Genomic DNA, 25,252 nt, shown 5'->3' with positions numbered 1-25,252 from the left:
CCACAGCAGTGACACTGCTGGATCCTTATCCCACTGAGCCACCTGGGAACTTCTAATGCCATTTTTTTTTTTTTTTTTGCTTTTTAGGCCCATCCCCTCGGCGTATGGAAGTTCCCAGGCTAGGGGTCTAACTGGAGCTACAGCTGCCAGCATACGCCACAGCTCACAGCAATGTCTGATCCTTAAGCCACTGAGTGAGGCCAGGGATCGAATCCACCTCCTCACGGCTACGAGTCGGGTTCATCGCTGAGCCTCAATAGGACCTCCTAATTCCTGCTTTTTAAAATTCAATCCTTTTATGGAGTTCCCACTGTGGATTCGTTACTAGTTGGTAATGAATCCAACTAGTATCCCGGAGGATCGGGGTTCAATCCCTGGCCTTGCTCAGTGGGTCGCCGTGAGCTGGGCTGCAGGTCACAAACACGGCTCGGATCACATGTCGTTGTGACTGTTGTGTGGGCCGGCAGCTACAGCTCTGATTTTCCCTAGCCTGGTAACTTCCATACGCCTCGGGTGTGGCCCTAAAAAGACGAGACAGAGAGAAGCATAGTTCCAAAGCAGAGCACAGAATTTTCTTTAGGAAACTTAAAATCTAGTAAAGAACATAAGATATGTGTGTATATAGACATAAAATGAGGACTCCTCATTATAGAACAGAGCCGTGGAGGAAAGAGATGGATTCAAGGATGAAGCTTCCTGCAGGAAGCTGTACTTGAACTGAGCCTTGGAGGATGGAAAAATGACCCCCGAGTGGGGCTCAGGGTGAGGAGGGGATGGGGTGGGTTGGCCCAAGGATGCCAGCCAGACTGCGTGACCTGGAGCAAGGCTGTCAGCCATCTGGGTCCCAACTCCCTCAAGTGCAACGTGAGCCAAGCACGTCCCCGTCCATCCCGTTGGCTGCTGGGGGCATCGGTGAAGCACGGGCGTCTGGAGCCAAGAGCACAGTCCGCCTGCTCTGAAGGGACTGATGCTCGGAGGCTGCTTTTCAGTGTTGGCCAGGAGCCAGGAGATAGGAGGATGACGGGAGGGGAGAGTCATCAGGATTGGGGGCCAGATGGGGCCACCATGAGGAAGGGGACAGGGGCAAGGACGCTTGGCAATCGTGAGGTACCAACAGGTCTCTTACTGCAAACATCTTCAATGACAGCTTCGCAGGAGAAGCATCCCAGCCCCCAGCAGAGCAGAGGCCGTGATACCCAAGTGTAAATTCAGAGCTGTGATCTGATGGATGCTCAACACATGAGTTTCAGGGACACATAATTTTTTCTAAGTGTTTCTAGATTTCTAATAATTTCTAAGGGTGTGAAGGTTTTTTTGTTTGTTTGCTTTTTTTTTTTTCTTTTTCTTTTAGGGCCGCACCTGCGGCATATGGAGGTTCCCAGGTTAGGGGTCCAATCAGTGTAGCCACCGGCCTACACCACAGCCTCAGCAACGCTGGATCCCTGACCCACTGAGTGAGGCCAGGGATCGAACCTGCATCCTCATGGAAACTAGTCAGATTCATTTCTGCTGAGCCACGACAAACTCCCCTGAAGTCCTTTTGAATCCCAGCAGCCCATAACACACAGCAAAATGAAACTCCTGCAGAGTCTTGGCCTTCAGACCCAGCTGGGTGGGAGGGTGACTTGACAAACATGGGCTCTGGGGCTCCGAGTGATGCAGAGCCCCCCCCCCCCACCATCTGGGCTTCAGGTCTCAGAAAGCCTGCTCTCTCACAGGGTCGTCTTGTAAATGAAACGGGATAACATAAGATAAACAACTCTCAGGCATATAAAAGACACTCCAGGAGTTCCCTGGTGGCGCAGAGAGTTAAAGGTCTGGCGTTGTTACCTCTGTGGCATGGGTTTGACCCCTGGCCTGGCAACTTCCATGTGCCATAGGTGTGGTCCAAAATTTTTTTTAATTAAAAAAAAATTTATTAGAGTTGATTTACAATATTCTGTCAATTTCTGCTGTACCGCAAAGTGACCCAGTCATACATACATATACATTTTTCTTCTCAAATAATTTTCTATCATGTTCTATCACGAGAGACTGGATATAGTTCCCTGTGCTACACAGCAGGACGGCATTGCTTACCCATCTTGAAAGTAACAGTTTGCGTCGACTAACCCCAAACTCCCAGGCCATCAAAAAATTTAAAAAAATTTTTTTTAATTAAAAAATGAAAGTCTCTATACATGACAACAGTCATCAAGTGTATCTTCCCAGGACTGGAGAGTCTGCTAATGTTTGAGCCTAAACTATAAATGTGACATTACAGAAGGTTTTTTTTTTTACCTGCTTCTTTTCTTCTGGTTGGTCTTTCTCGGGGTACATTTTCAACAGCAAACTGAGGTCCAGCTCAATGCTCGAGCCCAACACGGAATGACTTTCACTGCCATCCAGCTTCCGGACGATTTCTTGCAAATGAGGGCAGAGAGGGGATCATTGGGAAAAGCCATGTTTCCATTTCACGTCAAAATGATCTTTCCAGGACTTCCCATCGTGGCTCAGCAGTAACCAACCCGACTAGTACCCATGAGGACTCGGGTTCGATCCCTGGCCTCCCTCAGCGTGTTAAGGATTTGGTGTTGCCACGAGCTGCGTAGGTCGCAGACGCGGCTCAGATGTGGTGGAGGCCGGCAGCTGCAGCTCCGGTTCGACCCCTAGCCTGGGAATTTCCATATGCTGCAGGTGCAGCCCTAAAAAGTAAAAACAAAAAGCAAAAAACACACCGCCTCTAAGAAAGCCATCGCTCACAGGGAACCTCTGTTTCCCGAAAATCTAGGGGTGTTTTTGATGGGACGTTAAACACTGATTTGGCTCCTGCCGACAGGTGGGCGCGTCCTACCAGCACTGATGGAAGAGCCGCAGGACTGGTCCCTGGGGACATATTCCGAAGTCGTGTCCGGGCAGCTCATCAATTCACCTTCAAGACTGGGAAACGCCACTATGTGGTCACCGGAAAACAGGCCATCGTACACCCGCCCATTCTTGAAAGTTAAACGACCCTGCAGGAAAAAAAAAGCTAACTTTCACCTCTTCGGGAAAGCATGTTGTGGGAAACCTTTGGTAAAGGGACCTCGACGTCTTTGGTAAGGCTTTGGGGACTTTTGTTTGTCAAGCTCTATCGGTAGTACACATACAGTCAGGCTTCTGGCGTCTTGTGTTGCCATGGAAACCTGCGCCCCGCCTCCTGATTCTCCTCCGCTTCTCCTCTCCTCTCACACCATCTGCCCCACAACCTCTGCACAACTTGAAGCTCCCCTAGGTCACAGACTGTGGCTTATGAAACATGCTGGTGACCACAGAAGGGGGACTCTTCTGATATTGGGTGAACCCAGGCCAACCAACCCAGTTGGTCTGACTCAGAGGTGGACAACGGACCCAATTCAGCTCAATGAAAGTAAAGGCATTTGTAGAAAACGTCTCCAAAAACAACGTCCTCTCTCCTTCTACTTAGTGGGGCAGGTAGATGTGAAGCCCGGAACCACAGCAGCCATCGCGCAGTCATGGGGGAGCAGCAGCCTAAGAGGGAAGGTGACGAGGCAGAAGCTCGGACGGATGGAGGAGAAACGCTGCCATCACTGAGCTGTTGAACCAGAGCAACCCTGAAGCCCGCATTATTCTTTATCGTTTATGGAAGATTACATTAGGCTTTGGTACCTGCCACCAAAACCACCCTAAGCCACAGATGTGTGAGCAGGCACACACACACCCCACAGACTGATTAAACAATCTCGAAATAGAGAGGAGATTGATCACACGCCAGAACTTATTTTAAAATTATGTAATCATCTTAGCAAAACGGTAATTCATCCTATACACAATCGATAAAGCAACTTTACCGGAGAGAATAGGACAAGTCTCTATGTAAGTTTCAACGCGCCCTCTTCCCAGGTCCACACTCACCATGCCGTGTTTTTGATTGGAAACCCATTCTCCCTCATATGTGGCTCCACTGGCATAGTAGAACTTCCCACGGCCGTGACGACATCCGTTCACAAACTCGCCCACGTATTCATTTCTCAAAGGATACTGGGAGTAGGCGATTCTCTTGAGGAACCAGGTGTGTGTCCCAAAGCCATTCTGAAAAGAAAACAAGCCTCCTCTCGTTGCCTGCAATCCACCTAAAAGAGGCATGGCGCAAATGCAAGGACTCGTTTGAAGGGACAAAGAGCGTGCACCTTGGAGCCACACCCATGTGGGTTTCGTTTCAGCTCAGCTATGTAGTGACCGGCCTGGAGACCCGAGGCTACTGAGTTAAGCCCTCTGGGTCTCACGTGGAAGAGGAAGAGCCCTGTGGATGGACGGAGGTGATGGCTGACCTAACTTACCACTTAAAAATGGTTAAGATGGTAAATTACAAGATATGTGTACATTACCGCAATTAACAATGAGAAAAGAACGCTAGGGTGGCTGGCTATCTTCATATCAGAAAAAAAGTGGTCTGCAGAGGAAGAAAAAGCACCAGGGTTAAAGGGTGACATTCTAGGCGTTCCCATTGTGGCGCAGTGGAAACAAATCCGACTAGGAACCATGAGGTTGCGGGCTCGATCCTTGGCCTCACTCAGTGGGTTAAGGATCTGGCGTGGCTGTGGCGTAGGTTGACAGCTGTAGCTCTGATTCGACCCCTAGCCCCTATGCCGCAGGTACGGCCCTAAAAAGACAAAAGACCCCCCCCCCCCAAAAAAAGTGTGACATTATAAAATGATAAAAAGGGTCGAATCAGCAAAAAGCTATAATAATTCTAAACATGTGTACACTTAACAAGAAAGCATCAAAACATATGAAGCAAAAATTGATAGAGCTGAGAGAGAAACAGACAAATCCACAAGGCCACTTGGACGTCAACACTCTTCTCTGAGAAATGGAAAGGAAAAGTCGACAGGAGTTCCCATTACAGCGCAGTGGTTAATGAACCCAACTAGCATCCATGAGGATGTGGGTTCAATCCCTGGCCTCGCTCAGTGAGCTAAGGATGTGGTGTTGCCGTGAGCTGTAGTGTAGGTGGCAGATGCAGCTTGGATCCTGTGTTGCAGTGGCTGTGGTGTCGGCCGGTGGCTACAGCTCCGATTGGACCCCTAGCCTGGGAACCTCCACATGCCACAAAAAGACAAAAGAAAAGAAAAAGTCGACAGAAAATGAGCAAAGGGGCAGAAGACCCAAACAACGCTCTGAACCAACTCGGTCTAATTGACCGAGAAAGCTCCACCCAACGAAGGCAGAAATACCTGCAACATCACCTAGACTGACCAAAAGAAACCTCAACATATTGAAAAGAAATAGAATCCTACAGGGTACGTTCTCCGACCACAGCAGAATTAGACACACAAAAAAAAACCGTAAGAGAAACATATTTGGAAATTAAACAACATACTTCAAAACAATTTAAAGACCAAAAGGCAAGTTGTGGGCAAATTAGAGAACAAAAATTAAAACCTAGTCTTTCACAATCACTGGGACACAGATACAGTGGTGCTAAGAGGAGAAGTGTAGTATGAAACATTTCTAAAAGAGGAAATGTCTCATATTGATAAAGCATCCATACAACTCTGGGGAAAGGGCAAATTAAAACCAAAGCAGGCAGAAGGAAAATAATGACAAAGAGAAGATACCAACTGTATTAAAGCTGGAACATATCAGAGGAAAATAAAACTCAAACAGGCTCTTTGCGAATTTTAATAAAATTGATAAACCTCTGGCAAGACTGATGAAGGAAAAAGAGAAAACACAAATTACTTCTATCAGAAGAAAGAGGGACCATCACTATAGATCATATATAGAGAGAGGAGAAGAAGAAGAAGGGGACTTTATGAACAACCTTGTGCCAATAACAGTAACAGTTTCTACGATATGAGCAAATGCCTTCAATAAAACACAAACCTCCAAAGCTTCCTGAGGAAGAAAGAGATGGGAGCTCCTGCTGTGGCACAGTGGGTTAAGGATCTTGTGCTGTCTCTGTGGTGGCTTGAGTCCCTGTGGTGGCTCAGTTCAATCCCCGGCCCAGCACAGGGGGCTAAGGATCTGGCATTGCTACAGCTGTGGTGCAAGTCACAGCTGTGGCTCGGATTCGATCCGTGGCCTGTGAATTTCCATGGGACTCAGATGTGGCCCAAAAAGAGAGAGAGAGAGAGAAGAAACAAATGACCTAAATAGCACATTATTTGCCAAAGAAAATGATCCTACAGTTCCTATACAGTGAATTTAATCACCACATAAAGGCAACTCCAGATGCAGAAGGTTTTACTGGCATTCTCAACAAAATAGCTAAGGAAGAAGGAACACCAATTCTACAGACTTCCAAGAAATTCAAGAGACTACTTCCCAATACATTTTATGGGAAGTAAATACCTCATGACTATAAGCTGACAAGATTTTAGAAGGAAATAATACTAAGATCAATATCCCTCATGAACACAGACACAAAATTCTCCCCAAAGTATTAGGAAATTAAGCCCAGCAAGATACAATAATAATAATAAAATAATAATAATAATGTCATCATGACCAAGTCAGTTGGTCCCAGGAATGCAAGGTTGGCTCAACATTTAAAAATCTATCACTCTAACTCAACCTATCAAAAGGATGAAGAAATAGAACCCCGTGATTATCTGACAAGAGGCAGAAAAAGTGTTTGACAAAATCTAACATCCAACCATGACCAAAAACTGTGAGCAAATGAAGAATTAAAGAGAGCTTCCTCAACCTGATAATGGTCATCTATGAAGACCCTACTGGAGTTCCCGTCGTGGCGCAGTGGTTAACGAATCTGACTAGGAACCATGAGGTTGCGGGTTCGATCCCTGCCCTTGCTCTGTGGGTTAAGGATCTGGCATTGCCGTGAGCTGTGGTGTAGGTTGCAGACACGGCTGGGATCCTGCGTTGCTGTGGCTCTGGCTGTGGTGTAGACCGGCAGCTGCAGCTCCGATGAGACCCCTAGCCTGGGAACCTCCATATGCTGCAGGTGCGGGCCAAGAAATGGCAAAAAGACAAAAAACAACCCCACAGCTAACATCACGCTTGATGAGAGATGAATTCCTCCTCACTAAGATCAGGAGCAACGGGAAAGTGTCTGCTCTCCCCGCTCCTGTGCAGTGTCACTATCACACCACATCCGGAGGCCTTAGCAGGGCAATAAAGCAAGAGAAAAAATGGCGCATGGATTAGAAAGAAACACACAACCTTGACTGTATTTGTAGGTATGACTACGTATTAAAAAGCCATAAAAAAAATCGACCCAAAAAGGGCACTATTGGGTGAGTTTAGCGAGGTCCTCAACTAGCAAGGGTAAGAATATGTGATGTCATCAGAAAGTCCTCCATGAAATTAACCATATAAAGTTGTTCTTTTCTGTGCAGGAAAGACGCAGCTTCTAAAGCGTGAATAGCGGTCTCGGGCCTTACAGGTGTCAGATGACTTATGAATTTACCAGTGGAAGAACCCACCTTGTGTGTGAGGCCTTCAGAGGAAACGAAACACTAATAAAACAAGAGTGTAACAAAAAAAAAAAAAAAGACCCATGTAGACCAGTCATCGCAAGGCGAGTTTCTCAATTTAACATGGCTTGCATTGCAGGTTACTGTGCACCATGCGACCACACAATATCCCCGGGCTGCGGTGACAGGAGAGCGTGCACCTCTGGGCGAATTCTGCTCCAGCCAGCGGGCCCCGTACCTGCACCCCCTTCTCCCACTGGCCCGTGTACTCTTCGTTCCTTGTCAGCCATCGCATCCTGCCTTCCCCGTGGCGCATACTGTTCTCCCACTGACCTTCGTATATGTTTCCAGATTTGTAACTAGGACCCAAAAAAAATGTAAAAATTAACAACACGTATCTCTGTATAATATTTACCTTTAAGACTCTCTTAAACTGGGAGTTCCCGACGTGGCTCAGTGGTTAATGAACCCAATGAGTAGCCACGAGGACGCAGGTTGGATCCCTGGCCTCGCTCAGTGGGTTCAGGATCTGGTGTGGCCGTGAGCTGTGGTGTAGGTCTCAGACACGGCTCGGATCCTGCATTGCTGTGGCTGTGGCGTAGACCAGCGGCTGCAGCTCCGAATGGACCCCTCGCCTGGGAATCTCCACATGCTATGGGCGCGGCCCTGAAAAGACCAAAAATACTACTTTCCCATAAGATGATGATTGGTTAATATTTTGCCCCCAGATATGTTAACCCTTAAAATGAAAAGCTCCAGGTAAAATCGAGGCATTGCCTCGGTGGTGAGGGGCTGCGGAGGATCCAGCATTGCTGCCGCTGTGGGGTAGGTCACAGCTCCAGCTCAGATTTGATCCCTGGCCCAGGAACATCCAGATGCTGTGGGCACAGCTAGGACAAAAAAAAATTAAGTCAGGAGGTCAGTAGTCTTCAGAAAATGTAAAATAATGGAGAGATCCGTGATTGATGCAGAGAACAGACAGACGTGGTTCCCACATGTCATAAAATAAAATGATATTATTAGATATGTGTAATATGGTGTTTTTCTCTGTTTTCCAGAGACTATTTCATATGTACGGGGGTGACTGTACATATGCCACCCTGCTCACACAGACATTGCTTTTTTTTTTTTTTTTGTTATTGTTGTTGTTGGTATTTCTCGGGCCGCTCCCGAGGCATATGGAGGTTCCCAGGCTAGGGGTTGAATCGGAGCTGTAGCCACCGGCCTACGCCAGAGCCACAGCAACGCGGGATCCAAGCCGCATCTGCAACCTACACCACAGCTCACGGCAACGCCGGATCCTTAACCCACTGAGCAAGGGCAGGGACCGAACCCGCAACCTCATGGTTCCTAGTCGGATTCGTTAACCACTGCGCCACGACAGGAACTCCAGACATTGCATTTTGTGCCTTGTCTTTCAACAACCTAAGGGAACGCGACCTGGGCCCCCTCCTCGCCAGCCCCAAACGCGACGGCCGGGACACCTACCATCTGATCCCCCAGCCCTTCTTGACGTTGTGAACCCAGTCTCCCTCGTACCAAGACGTGCCCTCCTGATTGTAATAAATGGAGCCCTAGAACAAAGAATATCATTTTGTAAAAAATCAAGCATCATAAAAGCAAGGCTTTTGTAAAGATTAAAATTATTATTATTATTGGCCACAGCTACAGCACACAGAAGTTCCTGGACCAGGGACCGAACCCCAGCCACAGCAGTGACAACGCCAGATCCCACCAGGGAATTCCAAACTATGATATTTCGGGGGGTCATGTGCACAGAACGTGGAAGTTCCAGACCTGCGCCACAGCAGCAACCCGAGCCGCAGCAGTGACAACACCGGATCCTTAACCCACGGAGCCACAGGAGACCTCCCTCCAAAAGATGATTTTAAGAAGTCTGAATAATGCAGAAAACCATCCTCCGGTGAGACCTATAACCCGCGCTGTCTCTGGTTTGTGATTAAGAATATTGGAACGTGCTCACCACGAGAGGGTGAGATAAATCACTTACTCTTTGATAACTAAGTGTCCCATAAGGGAGGCAACGACCCTGCCCACTACCCTCAGTGTGTTCATGACACCCAGTGATTACTGATCACACCGCTGGCTAAAGAAACTCTGTTCTGCTGTCCCCAAAAGTGAGTATCAGTCCCTTCCTTATAACTGAAGCTCACTCTCTTTTATGGACCAAACCCCTTTTTGCTTTATCCATTTCGACATCTTATTTTACGGCCTCCAAGCGTAAGTGACCTCGGCATAACCTTTTTTTTTTTTTTTTTTCCTTCTGTCTTTTGAGGGCCACAGCCGTGGCATATGGAACTTCCCAGGCTAGGAGCTGAATTGGAGCTGCCGCTGCTGGCTCCTGTGAGCCACGTCTGCAACCTACACAGCAGCTCTCTGCAACCTCAGATCCTTAACCCACTGGGCAAGGCCAGGCACTGAACCCGCAACCTCATGGTTCCCAGTCGGATTCATTTCCGCTGTGCCACACGACAGAAGCTCCAGCATAACCTTTCCTTGACGACTCCTTATGGGAGTGGAATTAGCCTTTGTGCAAGATATTCGGATCCACACTGAATGGCCTCAAATTTCTTGTTTATACACTGGTTTGTCTGTGTGTGTGTGTGTGTGTGTGTGTGATTTTTCTCTTCTTCCTCATTATCAAGCTAACTTGTTCCCTCTTGCAGCCATCCTGGTGCCTCCGTCTAGAAGCCACCATCTCCGACTCCTCCAGTAGGTCTGAACCTATCTGCTCTGAGCTGAAAACGAAGCAAAAATAAAACCCAGGACGTGAGGGAACAGTCTAAATCTGAGCAAAGTGATACAGATAGGCTTTTTCTTTCCTCTTGATATTTTCTAAAAACACTGCCACAGTCTTTTATCATCTTATATAAAAGCAAAACAACAGGACCTGAAACAGCCACCTTGCTTAAGTGTGACTGTCACCTGTGCCGTCGGGAGTTCCTGTCGTGGCGCAGTGGTTTACGAATCCAACTAGGAACCATGAGGTTGCGGGTTCGGTCCCTGGCCTTGCTCAGTGGGTTAACGATCTGGTGTTGCCATGAGCTGTGGTGTAGGTTGCAGACACGGCTCGGATCCCACGTTGCTGTGGCTCTGGTGTAGGCCAGTGGCTACAGCTCCGATTCGACCCCTAGCCTGGGAACCTCCATATGCCGCGGGAGCGGCCCAAGAAATAGCAACAACAACAACAAAGACAAAAAAGACAAAAATAAATAAATAAATTAAAATAAAATGGTGCCGTCGCTGTGGAAAAGTGTTTGGTGGCTCCTCGGAAAGTTAAACCTTAAAGTACTGCAGGACCCGGCAACTCCACTCCTCGGTATACACCGCAGAGAACTAAGCACAAGTACTCAGATGCCTCCTGGCACACAGTCATAGCAGCACTCCTCACAGCAGCCCCCAAAGACAGAAACAACCCAAAAGCCCATCACTGGACGGATGGATAAACAAAAGGTGGCCCATCCGTACCATGCAGTATTATTCAGCCACAAAAAGGAATGAATTCCTGGAGTTCCCCAGTAGCTCAGTGGATTAAGGACCTGGCATTGTCACGGCTGTGGCTCAGGGTTCCCTGGCCTGGGAACGTCCCCGTGTTGCAGGTATGGACAAAAAAAAGGGGGACAAACTACCTAGGACATGGACGAACCTCGGAGACATGATACTCAGTGAAAGAAGCCAGACACCCAAAGGTCAAATGTCCGGAGAAGAAGGTAAACCCAGGAGACAGAAAGCAGGCCGGTGGCTGCCCAGCGCTGGGGCGCAGCAGACGGAGTGGGATAACCCTCGTTTGGGGCTGATGAAGGCGCGGGGGGACCAGACAGAGGCGGGATAGTTGGCACTGGGAAGTTCCTCAAGGCCGCTGCCCCCTTCGCCCTAAAGCGGGCGATGCCGCACGATGTGAATTTCACCGCAGTGAAGAAAAAGTGAACGCACCCTGCCCGGCCCCGCACCCCGCACCTCCCCTCCCCGGGTGTGCACGGCCCCTTCACAGCCGGGGCTTGCGTGGCCGCCTCACCCACCTTCCCGTGTCTCCTGCCGTGGCACCAGTGGCCAATGTAGGACACGGGCTGCGTGCGGCACTTGAAGAGGCCAAACCCGTGCCGCCTGCCGTTCAGCACTTGGCCTTCATAGGTGCTGCCGTCGGGCCACGTGTAGACGCCGTGGTTCATGGGCGTGTTCTTGACGAACTCCCCCTGCGGCAAAGTGGCCGTCAGGGTGACAGCAAGAGGGCACCGCGGAGATGCCTCCTCGGCTGGGCTGTTGGAGCGGCATCCTGGGCCACAGGCGCCGCTCCGTCTCCCCTCCCCGCCCCCAGCTCCCGCCTCCGTCTCTACACACCCCACCATCCCTCACCCGATCCACTCCAATCTGGGTGGATGGATGTGGTTTCATCTCTAGAAAATAAAGGTGCAGGAGTGCCCATCGTGGCTCAGCGGTTATGAACCCGACTAGGATCCGTGAGGACGTGGGTTCAATCCCTGGCCTCGCTCAGTGGGATAAGGACCTGGCTGTGGCTGTGCGCTGCGGTGTAGGCCGGCAGCAACAGCTCCAATTCGACCCCTAGTCTGGAAACTTCCATATGCTGCCAGTGGAGCCCTAAAGAGCAAAAGGAAAAAAAGAGATTATACAAACGAGACTGGACGCTGGTGACAACGGAGAGACACCTCTCGCAGGCTTTTTAAATGCATGTGCTGAGTAACTTTTTTTTTTTTTAATCTTTTTAGGGCCACACTTGTGGCATATGGAGTTTCCCAGGCTAGGGGCCGAATCAGAGCGGCAGCTGCCGGCCTATGACACAGCCACAGCCACATGGGATCTGAGCCTTGTCTGCAACCTACACCACAGCTCACGGGCAACGCCAGATCCTTAACCCACTGAGCGAGGCCAGGGATCCAACCTGCGTCTTCCTGGATGCTAGTCAGATTCGTTTCGGCTGAGCCACAACGGGAACGCTATGCTGAGTAATTTTATGAGAGTATGTGTAATCGTGGGAACCTGACCATCACATGGCATGATTAGCTGAGAGCTCTAATATATTAGATGCTTTACCTCGTATTTCAGTCCATCCGCCCAGATGTAAGTCCCTTGTCCGTGCATGAGTCCTTCTGAAAACATACCCTTCAAAACAGAACAACAAGCCCTTAGACCTGATCTGGTTTTATACAACTGCCACCCAAGGACTCGGCTCTTAAGTTGGAGCCATGATCCACCAGCACGCTTGTCCAGCGTTGAGCGTGGGGCTGGCACCGCAACTGGCATCCATCCTGTTCTCAAAAGGATCTGATGGAGGTCCCTGGTGGCCTCGGGGGTGAGGACCCGACATTGTCACTGCTGTGGTGCGGTTTCGATCCGGGCCTGGGGACGTCCACATGCCAAGGGCACAGCAGATTAAAATGAAAATGAAATCAAATTAAATTGACTTTAAAAAATGGGTCTGAGGAGGAGTCCAAAAAAAAAAAAAAAGACCCGGTTCCCTAAAACTTATACCAGGCAGTGCTGTACCACTATGAAGATAAGCTCTGACTTCAGTCTTCCTCTCAATGAAGCGAATGGAAAATGCTATTGTTCAAAAGAAATCATATGCTTCGGGCTTTGCATTTCCAAGTTTAAGAGTTTTTAAGAAATTACTGAGACTACACAGACCTGATTAAAATCACTACCCAGATATCAGAAATCATGGCATTTGGAAACGTTATGCTTGATTTCCCCCTTCCTGGAAGCGCTGAGCACCTGTGCATGTGGGTGTTGACACGTACACGTATGTTCGTAACACACGGCTGTCGGTGTCACGCATTTGCATGTAGAGCATCTACTGTTCACGTGTAGGAACTAGTTGCTAAAAACATAACACACCGAACATCTCCGTGCAACCAGAGAAAACAAGGATAAAGTCACATCACTTTTTCCTGGGAATCACTTCTGTCGAGGTGGTGAGGTCAGGGGGGTAGTGGCTGGAGAGACCCAAGCATCTAGGTAAACAGTGATTCTGGAGTTCCCGTTGTGGCTCAGTGGTTAATGAATCCGACTAGGAACCATGAGGTTGTGGGTTCGATCCCTGGCCTTGCTCCGTGGGTTAAGGATCCGGCGTTGCTGTGAGCTGTGGTGTAGGCCAGCAGCTACAGCTCTGATTAGACCCCAGCCTGGGAACCTCCATATGCCATGGGTGCGGCCCTAGAAAAGGCAAAAAAGACAAAACAAAACAAAACAGTGGTTCTTAGAATCCACTAAGCATCAAGAGTCACCAGGGGTGGGGGCCGGGTTGAAAAATGCAGATTTCTGGGCTTACCCCCACCCTGAAGATTCATCACCAGGTCTCAGCTGGGGCCTGAGAACTTGTAAAAATTCCCAGGAGCTGCCGCTGGTCCCAGGGAACACAGCTTGAGAAGCACCGCCCTAGCTTCGCTAGCAAGAGGGTCCGTCGCTTCAGCCGCCAGGTTAACCTGGCCTACGTCAGGCAGGGCTGGTGCCCGGGAGACCGTGGGGCAGGCAGTGATCCGTCAGCTGCAGGCTTGGATTATGGAGTCAACCATGGGTGTAACAGGCAGCGTTTTTAACAAACTAGAAAGGGTCGCACTGTATCCACCTGGGAAAGGCGAGGGTTTCGTGAAATGTTTCTTTTTATGGTTTATCCTTAGGAGCTTGTGATCCAAACACGTGACAAACTCTGGCCTGACCCCCGTGGGGCAGGGACCTGTGGGCTGGGCTGGGTCTGCCTCCCTTGACATTTAAAGGACATCCAACTGATGATCATTTTTAAGCACAACAGTTTGAGCCTAAGGAAAATGTGGGAAATTAACAAAGCAGCTGACAGCAAAGAAGGGGCGCCTCTAGAAACAGAGAGGTGTTTGCCCCCGCCCCCCGCCATCGGTGGGACGGTGAGGCCACCTGGCCAGGCTTGAGCTACCAGGTGACCGGGTACCTGAAGACACCCAGACAAGCACAGGGGGGGCAGCAGGAGCTGCGATCGCATCCTCCTCAGCCAGGAGGGCTTTATCCCCAGCCATCAAGCACTAGGTATCTTTGAATTTTACATACGCGTGCCTCGTAGAGGCTCCGCAGCGGCCAAAGGACATTCCAATCAGGGTAAGGAAACACTCTAAGTGCCAACACTGGGAGAAGCCAGATGGGAGGGTCGTTTTAATGACTATCAAAATGGACTTTGTTTTGTTTTTTCTTTTTAGGGCCGCACCTGCGGCATATGGAGGTTCTCAGGCTAGGGGTCAAATCGAAGCTGTAGCTGCCAGGCTTACACCACAGCCACAGCCACAGCCATGCCAGATCGCAGCAGCATTTGCAATCTACACCACAGCTCACGGCAATGCTGGATCCTTAACCTGATGAGCGAGGCCAGGGATCGAACCTGTGTCCTCACGGATGTCAGATTCACTTACACAGAGCCACAGTGGGAACTCCCCTCCAAATGAAATTTTTAAGAGTTTTTGGGTCCAATCTCTTGGGCTAGACCATGATGGAAGATAATACAAGCCAGGGAATGTATGTATGTGCACGACTCGCTCACTTTGCTGCACAGCAGAAATTGGCACAACATTGTAAATCAACTATAATTTTTTTAAAAAAGAAATTTTTTTAAAAAAGAGTTTTTATGACCCAGGAAAATGTACACCTTGTATGAACATGTTAAGGGGACTATCATGGTACTGAAACCCATGCCTTTTGATCTCAACTGCAAAAATCTCTTCCCCTAAAATAGGCACGCATTTCTTTGCTAATCTGAATGAACGAATGAATACCTCCGTTATTGATAAAGGCCAAAAATGAAAACCCCTGAAAAGCATCTAATAGTTATAGCCTCGTTCTGAACAGAAAATGAGAACACTTTGCAAAATTTAAAATGGTAAATATGGGAGTTCCCGTCGTGGCTCAGTGGTTAGCGAATCTGACTAGAAACCATGAGGTCGTGGGTTCGATCCCTGGCCTTGCTCAGTGGGTTTAGGATCCGGCGTTGCCGTGAGCTGTGGTGTAGGTTGCAGATGTGGCTCAGATCCTGTGTTGCTGTGGCTCTGGTGTAGGCAGGTGGCTACAGCCCCGATTCGACCCCTAGCCTGGGAACCTCCATATGCCACAGGAGCGGCCCTAGAAAAAGGCAAAAAGACAAAAAGAAAAAAAAAATGATAATTATGGAACAGAGATTGGGGAGGGAGAACTGAATGGGGACGGAGCTTCATTTTGGGACAGTGAAAAGGTCCGGAGCTGACAGCGGTGATGGCTGTACAACAACGTGAATGCCCTCAACGCTGCTGAAGCTTACACGTCAAAGTAGCAAACTGAATGTCTATTTCACCGCAAAAAAATCTCTTATGTTATGTAAACCAGGCGTCAACACAGCGACAGACTCATACGTGACAGAGGAATTCAAGACGTTATCGACAAAATTAATACACCTATGTAAAAACACAGCTACATCCTTTCAAGAAATAAAAGGGACACAGCAAACTGCAAACGTGTATGGCAAAATATGATCCTGGAATTTTCCTCTTTGTTATTTAGCGACCTTCACGTTGTTTGTACAAGACATAAAAATTGGGAAAAGGGAAAAAAAAAAATCTAAAAGGACCACTTCAACTGTACGGAGTCATGTTTTTAGTCTAAAATACATCGTCAGGTTTCGAAATGAAATCAGTGTTAAGTACTTCCAATTTCGGTTAAAGACTCACCAGACGTTTCCAAAGCGGGAAACCGGAGCCCATCACCCCACACCGACCTCCCGGGCCCGTTCCCAAAGTAACTCACGTGGTAGGTACAGCCGCCTTGAAAGATGGCAAAACCCTCTCCCTCATACAGTCCACGGACTTTCTCCCCTTCGTAGCTACAATGAGACAGAGCTCCAGGTCATGAATCATGTGAGCAAACCTCGGTGACTGTGGCTTAAAGCATCTAATGAACTGACATCTATGCAGAAGTACAGAGAGTTCCCTGGCGGCCTCGCAGATAAAGGATCTGGAATTGTCTCACTGCTGCGGGGCCCGTTCAAGCCCTGGCTCAGCCAAAAATAAAGAAGTACAAACAGATGTCACGTTGGCTCACCAGACGTGCCCCAGGGCCACTGCGCACCTGCCCAGGCTAGGGTTTGAATCGGAGCTGCAGCTGCCGGCCTCCACCACAGCCACAGCAATGCCAGATGCTTGACCCACTGAGCGAGGCCAGGGATCGAACCCTTGTCCTCATGGACGTTAGTTGGAGCCACGACAGGAACTCCACCTGCCCCTTTCTAAGTCCTGGGGCTGGAGTTGTGGACAAGTTCCTGCCCTCGGGAGTGTGGAGGTCACTGAGGAGGGACAGAGGAGAAAAAGGAAACAAGTGAACAAGCTAATTCCTGGCGGCATATTCAGGGTCTGTGAAAGGAAAGATCAGGGAACGCGAGGGAGAGTAAGGAGGAGCCTGCTGTGTTCAGACGATGAACCGCGGGAAGAGGATCCGTGGGAAGAGGGAACAGCAAGTGCAAAGGTCCTGAGGTGGGAAAGAGCCTGACGGCTCAAGTTCAGCAGAGGGGAGGTGCCCAGCCAGAGCGCCCAAACAGGGAGTGATGGGGGGCACTGAGAAGGGGACAGAGCTGGGCTGGGACCAAGACCTGCCATAAATGCCAAAGCTCTAGGAGGGATCCTGAGAGGGGGTTTTAAGAGGCGAGTTGGATGCAGACCAGACTTATGTCTTAAAAGATCACGAGCCTGGCTGCTGTGGGCAACAGACTCTGGGGGAGAGCAAACTGCCAGAAAGGACCAGTGGGAAGGAGAGGGGGATGGAAGTTCCTGTCACGGCGCAGTGGTTAACGAATCCGACTAAGAACCATGAAGTTGAGGGTTCGATCCCTGGCCTTGCTCGGTGGGTTCAGGACCCAGCGTTGCAGTGAGCTGTGGTGTAGGTCGCAGACATGGCTCCCGTGTTGCTATGGCTGTGGTGTAGGCTGGCAGCTGCAGCTCCAGTTGGGCCGCTAGCCTGGGAACCTCCATATGCTGTGGGTGCAGCCCTAGAAAAAGACAAATAAATAAATAAATAATATAATATAATATAATGCTTAAAGCAGTAAATTTTGTTATGCATATTTTACTGCAATTTTTTAAAATTTTAAGATATATTCTGGACATAGAACCAACAAGGGCTTGCTGACATGCTGGCTTTGGGGGAAGGGAGGTCCAGAGAACAGCGCCCGGATCTCTAGTTTGGAACCAAATGGATCCTCTGTGATCCTTTCTCACTCTAGGCTCTGAGGTGGGTGAGGACCTGTGACAGCCACGGCCACACGGGGCTTCTTCCAAGAATCCAAAGAAGAGGAAACATCATCCATGACAACAGCAAATCAAAGAAGAAAAACCCGGTTTATAGCAAGATGCCAGAAAAATATTTGATAAAATCTTTTTTTAAAAAATTCTAGTTAATGTTACAATATGACAAAACTACTTACACATAATAGACCATTAATGAAATAATAACTTATATGATTTTGGGGGGGGGGTCCACACCCATGGCAAAGAGAAGTTCTGGGGCTAGGGGTCGGATCAAAGCTGTAGCCACTGGCTACACCACAGCCGCAGCAACTCAGGATCCGAGCCTCATCGGTGACCTGCACCACAGCTCATGGCAACTCCGGATCCTTAACCCACTGAGCGAGGCCAGGGATCAAACCTGCAGCCTCGTGGATCCCAGACAGGTTCGTTACCACTGAGCCACGACGGGAACGCCTCTTATATGATTTTTAAGAGCGAAAGGCTGAAGTCAATTCCATTAAAATCGGGAACAGGAAGGGGATCCCTGCTTTTACCACCAATAATTCAGTTATTCAAAAGTCAAGAAACTTAAATAATTGGCATAACTATCAAAGGGGTAGGAAGTTCTTTTAAAGATTAGGCAATTATTTACCTATAAAACCAAAAAAAAATTTAATTAATGTGTGATGGGGTAACCCATGGGCAGGGCAGGGAAGGTAAAACTGGAGTACGGTGGGAGTTCCCGTCGTGGCGCAGTGGAACCGAGTCCGACTAGAACCATGAGGTTGCAGGTTCGACCTGTGGTGTGGGTCGCAGACATGGCTCGGATCTGGTGTTGCTGGGGCTCTGGTGTCGGCCGGCAGCTGCAGCTCCGATTCAACCCCTAGCCTGGGAACCTCCATATGCCTCGGGAGTGGCCCTAAAAAGCAAAAAAACAAAACAAAACTGGAATATGGTGGAAGGCGTGATAAATTCTTCAGTTATCTTTGCATGATTTCATTTGTCACAATGAGTACATAGTACTTCGGTAATTAAAAACAATGAATAGAGAACTATTTTCAATATCCTGTCATAATCTACAATGGAAAAGAATCTGAAAAGGAAAACTATATATATATATGATAGATATACACACATACATAACGGAATCACTTTGCTATACCCCTGCAACACAACCTTATAAATCAACTATACCTCAACATTAAAAAAAATAAAATGAGGCGTTCCTGTTATGACTCAGTGGGTGACTCAGAACCCGACTAATATCCATGAGGATTTGGGTTTGATCCCTGGCCTTGCTCAGTGGGTTAAAGGATCCAGCATTGCTGCAAGCTGCGGTGTAGGTTGTAGGTGTGGCTCGGATCCATCGTTGCTTGCCTGAGGCATAGGCCTGCAGCTGCAGCTCTGATTCAACCCCTAGCCCGGGAACGTCCACATGCCACAGGTGCAGCCCTAAACAGAAATAAATTTTTTAAAAAATGTAAAAATTGAAAACATTTAAAAATAAAATTAAAAATAACTAAATAAAAGAGTTCCCGCTGTGGCACAACAGGAGTGGGCAGTGTGTCTGCCGCACCAGGACACGGGTCCTGGACTCAGCCCGGCACGGTGGGTTAAAGATCAGGTATTGCTGCAACTGCAGCTCAGATCTGAAACCGGCCTGGGAACTCAAGATGCTGCAGCGTGGCCAAAAAAAGAAAAAAAATAACAACAACAAAAAAATAATAAAAATAAAAACAATGAATAAAGAAAACATAAAGGATTCTTTAAAAAAATTCATAATAGATCCATATAGCGGTATCAACGCCAGCTTCCTTCACCCCAAAAACATGCACACATCTCCAGGTGTTCCAGGCCTGGGTCTGGACATTGCTCGGGTTCTCGGGTCAGGGCAACTATAGGCCCCACATCCTTGAACTAATTCAGTGCATGTTGCTTACACTCTGCTGAGTGCCACTAAACCACGAGGTTGTGGGTTCGATCCCTAGCCTCACTCCATGGGTTAAGGATCCAGCGTTGCCGTGAGCTCGGTGTGGGTCAAAGACATGGCTCAGATCCCGCGTGGCTGTGGCTGTGGTGTCGGCTGGCTAGACCGTATTGCACACTGAATTTCCATCCCTAGTCCTCAACCCAGAGCTGGCCCACAGCAGCTCATTCCTAAAGGGCTGCTGCTAGGACTCGAACTACAAATCCAGACTGAGCCCCTGCCAGATGTGTTTGATACGCTGGGTTTGTCTCTGCTGGCAAGGAATGTTGAGACTTGTCAACAAATTATAGTCAGGTATACAGAATCCATGACACAAAGTAATATATACTCTATAGAGAGAGACGCAGAAGAGAAAGTGATAAATACAATCCAAGAAGCTTTGAGGAAAGTTATTTCCTATTGGGAAGAATTCATGGAAAAGGGTTGGCCTCTGAAGACAGGGTGGGATTTGATGCTGCAGACATAAGAGACAGGGAGTTCCCTGGCAGCTCAGAGGGTTCCATCCCTGGCCCTGGAATTTCCGCATGCTGTGGGCACAGAAGAAAGAGAGAAAGAAAGAAAAAAAAAAAAGAGGAAGGAAGAAAGAAAGAAAGAGGCAGGAAGGAAGAGAGAGACAAACATTCTGGGGGGGGGGCAACCTTTATCAGCAAAGAACAAATGGACTCAAGACGGCGGAACAGAAGGCCTGGAGCTCAACTTCTCTCCTAAAAACAACAAAATTCACAACTAAAGACTGAGCACGCTTCACCCAAATGGACTAGAAACCTTAAAAAAGATATCCTACTCCAGAAGAAAAAGAGAAGGATACAAAAAGAGGTAGAAGGGGCGATTTCACAATATAACCACCCCAGACCTCCCGGGTAGGAAGCCCCCACACAGGCAGGAAACTAACTGGTTCACAGAGACTCACCTACAGGAGTGAGAGTTCTGAGCCCCACATCAAACTCTCACGTGTGGGGAGCTGGCCCTGGGAGAAAGAGCCCTGGAGCATCTGGCATTGAAGAACAGTGGGGCTTGGCCGCAGGAGCTCCAAGGGACTGAGGGAAACGGAGACCCCATTCTTAAAAGGCGCACACAGACTTTCACGTGCACTGGGTCCCAGGGCAGAGCGAGGTCTCCATAGGAATCTGGGTCAAACCTGACTGCAGTTCTTGGAGGACATCCTGGGAAAACAGGGGTGAACGTGGCTTGTCGTGAGGGAAGGACACTGAAAGCAAAGCTCTCGGGAATACTCAGCAACTGTGCCTTTCTCTGGAGCGGGGCATTTTGGGAAAATCTGGCCCCACCTGACCCGGTCAGCTGCTGAGAGGCCCCAGGGCAAACAACAACCCAGGTGGGATCACAGCCCCGCCCCTCAGTAAACAGGCCACCTAAAGACCCCTCAGGCACACAGTGCCTCTAATCCCATCCAGAGACGAAGCCCCACCCACCAGAGGGATTAGAATCGGCTCCACCTACCAGGGGGCAGGCATCCGCCCCTCCCATCAGGAAGCCTACAGCAAGACCCCCATACCGACTTCAGCCACAAGAGGGGCAGACACCAGAAGGAAGAGAGGCTGCAACCCTATTATCCGTAAAAAGGTCACCACACCAAAAAAACCTATAAAAATGAAAAGACAGAGAATATAACTCAGATGAGAGACAAAGGAAAAACCCCAGAAAGTCAGCTAAGCCATGAGGAGATTCTCAGTCTCCAGGAAAAAGACCCTAGACTGTTGATGCTGAAGATGATGCAAGACATTGGAAATAAACTGGAGGCAACGATGGATAACTTACAAGAAATGCCGAGCAAAGAGATACAAGAACAAACGGACTCGTCAGGAGCGGTCTGGAGGGGAGAGGCAGGCTGGGCTCAGGGCGCAGGCTGAGATGTTTTGTTCTGTCGACAATGGAAAGAAACTAAGTTTTGAACAGGAGGGTGGTAGCCAGCCTCAGAATGGCCCCAATAATTCTCACCCCGGAGGACACAAGTCCTTGTGGAGTCCCCGTTCACACCACAGAGGGCTGACCGCTGTGACCACTAGGACACTGTGGAAATGACGGGAGGTGGCGTCCAAGACTAAGCCACAAAAGCCACTGGGGCTCCCACCCTTGCTCTCTCTTGAATCACCCTCTGGGGAGCCAGCTGCCGTGTCAGGAGGTCACTCAAGCAGCCCCTCGGAGACGGCCGACGTGATGGAGAACTGAGGCCACCAGCCACCCAGCGCCGTCCAGCCGGCCAGGCCTTCAGACGACGGCAGCCCTGGCTGACACCTTGACTGAACCTCATGCAATCCTAACCCCGCACCAACCAGCGAAGCTGCTCCCAGACTCCTGACCTCCATAAACCGAACGATACTTCTGGTGATAGCTGTCATGTTCTGGAGTCACTTGTTACAGGGACACCTAACACAGGGGGTGACCAAACAGAGTCGGCATTAGAAAGGTAAAGGAGGTCCCGTCGTGGCGCAGTGGTTAACGAATCCGACTAGGAACCACGAGGTTGTGGGTTCGATCCCTGGCCTCTCTCAGGGGGTTCAGGATCCGGCATTGCCGTGAGCTGTGGTGTGGGTCAAAGACATGGCTCAGATCCCACGTGGCTGTGGCTGTGGTGTCGGCCGGCAGCTGCAGCTCTGATTCGACCCCTCGCCTGGGAACCTACATATGCTGCAGGAGCAGTTCTAGAAAAAGGCAAAAAGACAAAAAAAAAAAAGAGTCCAAGGGCCCAGCCAAGAGGTATGAAGAGGAGTCTGTGCATAGAGACAAGAACTAACGACAGAAACACGGAGGAAAGATACAAAAGGCGCAAGAAGGGAGGAGATTCGTTCCACGATGTCAAGGCTGGATAAAGGGAAACGGTGACACCCTAAGAGCAACAGGCATCAGGGAAGAGCCAGCGGCTGGGAGACAAAGCCTAACATTCAGAGGAAGCTGCTAAGATGTGAATTTTCGTGATGTTCCCCAAGGAAAAACCTGAGGCTCGGGAAAAAAGAGGCTGAGGTCTCAGATCTAAGACTCAAATCCAGGTCACGGTATTTCACGTGCTGAAGTCTTTTGCTTTGGGATGCAGGGAGTTTGAAGTCCAATGGACGATGTCCAGGAGGGAGGGAAAGAGCCGAGCCTAAACCTCTGGGAGACAGAACCGTGCTAAAGACAGAGATTTTTCGTCGTGTAGGCAGACAGACGTCGAGCTACAGTGAGAGATTAGCCAGCGAGAGAACATGAACGTGGTGGAAAGGGGAGCGTTAAAGTCACCTTTCAACTATGAGTCTGGTCAGAATGGGCTCTTCGTACTGGGTGGGGTCTTCGCTCTGCACTTGATCGTTTTTGAACTCTCTGTGGAGTCCTGGTTCTTTGAGCGGCACGTCCGGTGGTGGCACAGCACCTGGGGACATCTCTTGCCTGGCAGCGTTGCCATCTTGTTTAGGAAACTCTGGATAATCGGACAGAGATGAGGGAGAGCGGGCAGACTTATCCCCCTTTTTATCGGCCCTTTTTTTTTTCTTTCACCATCGCCTTTCAAAGGCCTGAGGTCGACTTTACGTAGATAAGCTTCAAAGGATGACACCTTTGGTTGAAAGCTGTCTGTTTCAGGGCGTTGATGAGTTTTATCTGAAAAATAAAAAAATACGTCTCTAAAATTTTCAGGGTTTCACTCATAGTTACGATTTGATCTTTATAACCCCAAGGTCAATTATCATTCTCCCGCTAGAGCCTGAAAATGTAATCACAAGTATCAAGTCCAGCCAGTTTATAAAAATAATACCATCTCAATACTGCATTGGTTATTTCCTAAATTTTTCTTAACTGGAACAGCTGTCTATCATTTCTTTCCTTATTCTTTTTTTAAATGGCCCCACCTGTGGCCTATAGAAGTTCCCGGGCCAGGGATTGAATCCAAGACCCTCAGAGCTGCAGCCACATCAGAACCTTTAACCAACTGGTCTAGGCTGGGGATCAAACCCACGCCTCTGCAGAAACCCCAGCCGCAGCAGTCATATTCTTAACTCACTGTGCCACAGAGGAAGTCCCATTTCTTTTCAAATAGTGTTCCAGCGTGCATGCAAAACAGCAACGTAACCCCTAAGGTCTTACATGCTGCCAGCTCATGTAAAAAGCCCATCCCTTCATAAACCACCCCCACGTCAAAGTTCTCGAGAGCTGAATTCAGGCTCCTGGGTTGCCCTTTCCAGCTGTTACCTAATATCCTTCCGCTTCGGGTGTCAAAGAGGAAGAAGAGTAGCAAATAGGCAATTCACAGTCTGATTCGAAGGATGAAATGAGATGATGGACAGACTCTCTCAGTATGGGACAAGGTGCACAGGCAATAAGACAGTCATTATTTTTTCACTTTCCTGCTTCTGAACCTGAAGTCACGTGCTCCCTCCTCTCTAGAACAGCCCTGTGGTCAATAGAGTGCCTCCCACGCCAGACAAGAAACCTGGTGATGGTCATTGCCCAAGGTGGCAGAGCTGAGAGGCTGGGCTCCAAAGCCAGTTTTCCTCACCCTCCACGACCGCCCCCATGGAGACATCCTAGCACATCTAGCAGGACGCGCGGGTGAGCCCTGGAGGGCAACGCAAGGTCCCTCTTCGAGTCTCCGAGGGGTGAAGGGGGCGCCCCACGCCCTCCTCTGCCTGGACGGCCTCCTCTAGGCTTTGCCCTCACCAGCATGGTCCTGCTTCACTCTTCCTTCAAAACCCCACGGCTCTTTCCCGCCCTGCACCCAGATCCCATGACTGTCGGCGAAGGAAGCAGCTCTGCGTCGAAGCTGCTTTGCTAAAGGCTTTCTGGTCCACATCTGAGCTATTTATTCCTAATGCAAGCTGCGCTTCCCAAGCGTGTTTCCTATTAACTTTTATCTTCTGTCCTCCTTGGTTTGAGTCTCTGTTATCCACCGGTTTACTTCCCTTAGCACAGGAGGGGCATTCTCTGAGCCAGGGAGACCCAGCTTGCTCCTGCCGCTTCCCAAGGCCCTCCCCGCCCACCTGCTCGGGTCCTCAGTGGCTGGACCTGGCCGTCACGTCCGTCCGTCGCGGCGCACACAGGGTCACCGGCCTGGGACCCAGGGACCCCACGCTAACGCTTACTTCTCTGGGGACGCCTGGGGGCTGGGCCGCGCTGGATGGGAGGTGACGCGGGGCAGTGAGGCGTCGGTCCCCGCCGGTCTCCAGGCAACCGCAGGCCCCGCCCCGCCCCACCCTTAAAGGGGCCGCAGCGCTTGCTCTGCCCGTCTGATCCAGAAAGGCAATAGAAATCCGGATGCACCTGACCCGAGTTTTCCCAGCTCTGCTAACTGGCTGCGGTCTCCCTCAGCCTTTATCTTCACAGCATCACAGGAATAATTCAGGTGCTAGTTCTCCTTTTCCGCCACCAACAAATTAAACTTAGTGGCTTAAAGCAACACAAATTTATCATCTCACAGTTAAGTTAGGAGTCCAACAGCATAGGTTCCCTTGGCAGCTCCAGGGGAGAATCTTATTTCCTTACCTTTTGTAATTTCTAGACGCTTCCTTCCTCCATTTTCAAAATCAACAAGATTCACCCCTGGCTCAGCTGGGAAGCATCTACACTAACAAGAAATCATGGCCTAAACTGGGCCCACCCAGCCAGGCTGGATC

General features: G+C 49.3%; 1 protein-coding gene across 1 annotated transcript in view; it reads right to left on the bottom strand.

Annotated features, from left to right (window-relative positions):
* RSPH10B (radial spoke head 10 homolog B) overlaps positions 1-24,801 on the bottom strand; it is a 50,676-nt gene extending 25,875 nt beyond the window's left edge. The window contains exons 1-10 of the mRNA XM_047779518.1: positions 24,620-24,801; positions 22,887-23,243; positions 16,194-16,269; positions 12,492-12,560; positions 11,462-11,635; positions 8,910-8,995; positions 7,660-7,780; positions 3,895-4,071; positions 2,834-2,993; positions 2,281-2,402 (exon numbers count right to left, since the gene is read on the bottom strand). Coding sequence (XP_047635474.1) covers positions 2,281-2,402; positions 2,834-2,993; positions 3,895-4,071; positions 7,660-7,780; positions 8,910-8,995; positions 11,462-11,635; positions 12,492-12,560; positions 16,194-16,269; positions 22,887-23,026 — 1,125 coding nt within the window. The 5' untranslated portion in view covers positions 23,027-23,243; positions 24,620-24,801. The remainder of the gene's footprint in view (positions 1-2,280; positions 2,403-2,833; positions 2,994-3,894; positions 4,072-7,659; positions 7,781-8,909; positions 8,996-11,461; positions 11,636-12,491; positions 12,561-16,193; positions 16,270-22,886; positions 23,244-24,619) is intronic.
* Positions 24,802-25,252: the final 451 nt, after the last annotated feature.

Source organism: Phacochoerus africanus, chromosome 5 (assembly GCF_016906955.1).
Source record: "Phacochoerus africanus isolate WHEZ1 chromosome 5, ROS_Pafr_v1, whole genome shotgun sequence".
Taxonomy (NCBI): Eukaryota; Metazoa; Chordata; class Mammalia; order Artiodactyla; family Suidae; genus Phacochoerus; species Phacochoerus africanus.
This window is presented reverse-complemented; position numbering and strand designations above follow the sequence as displayed.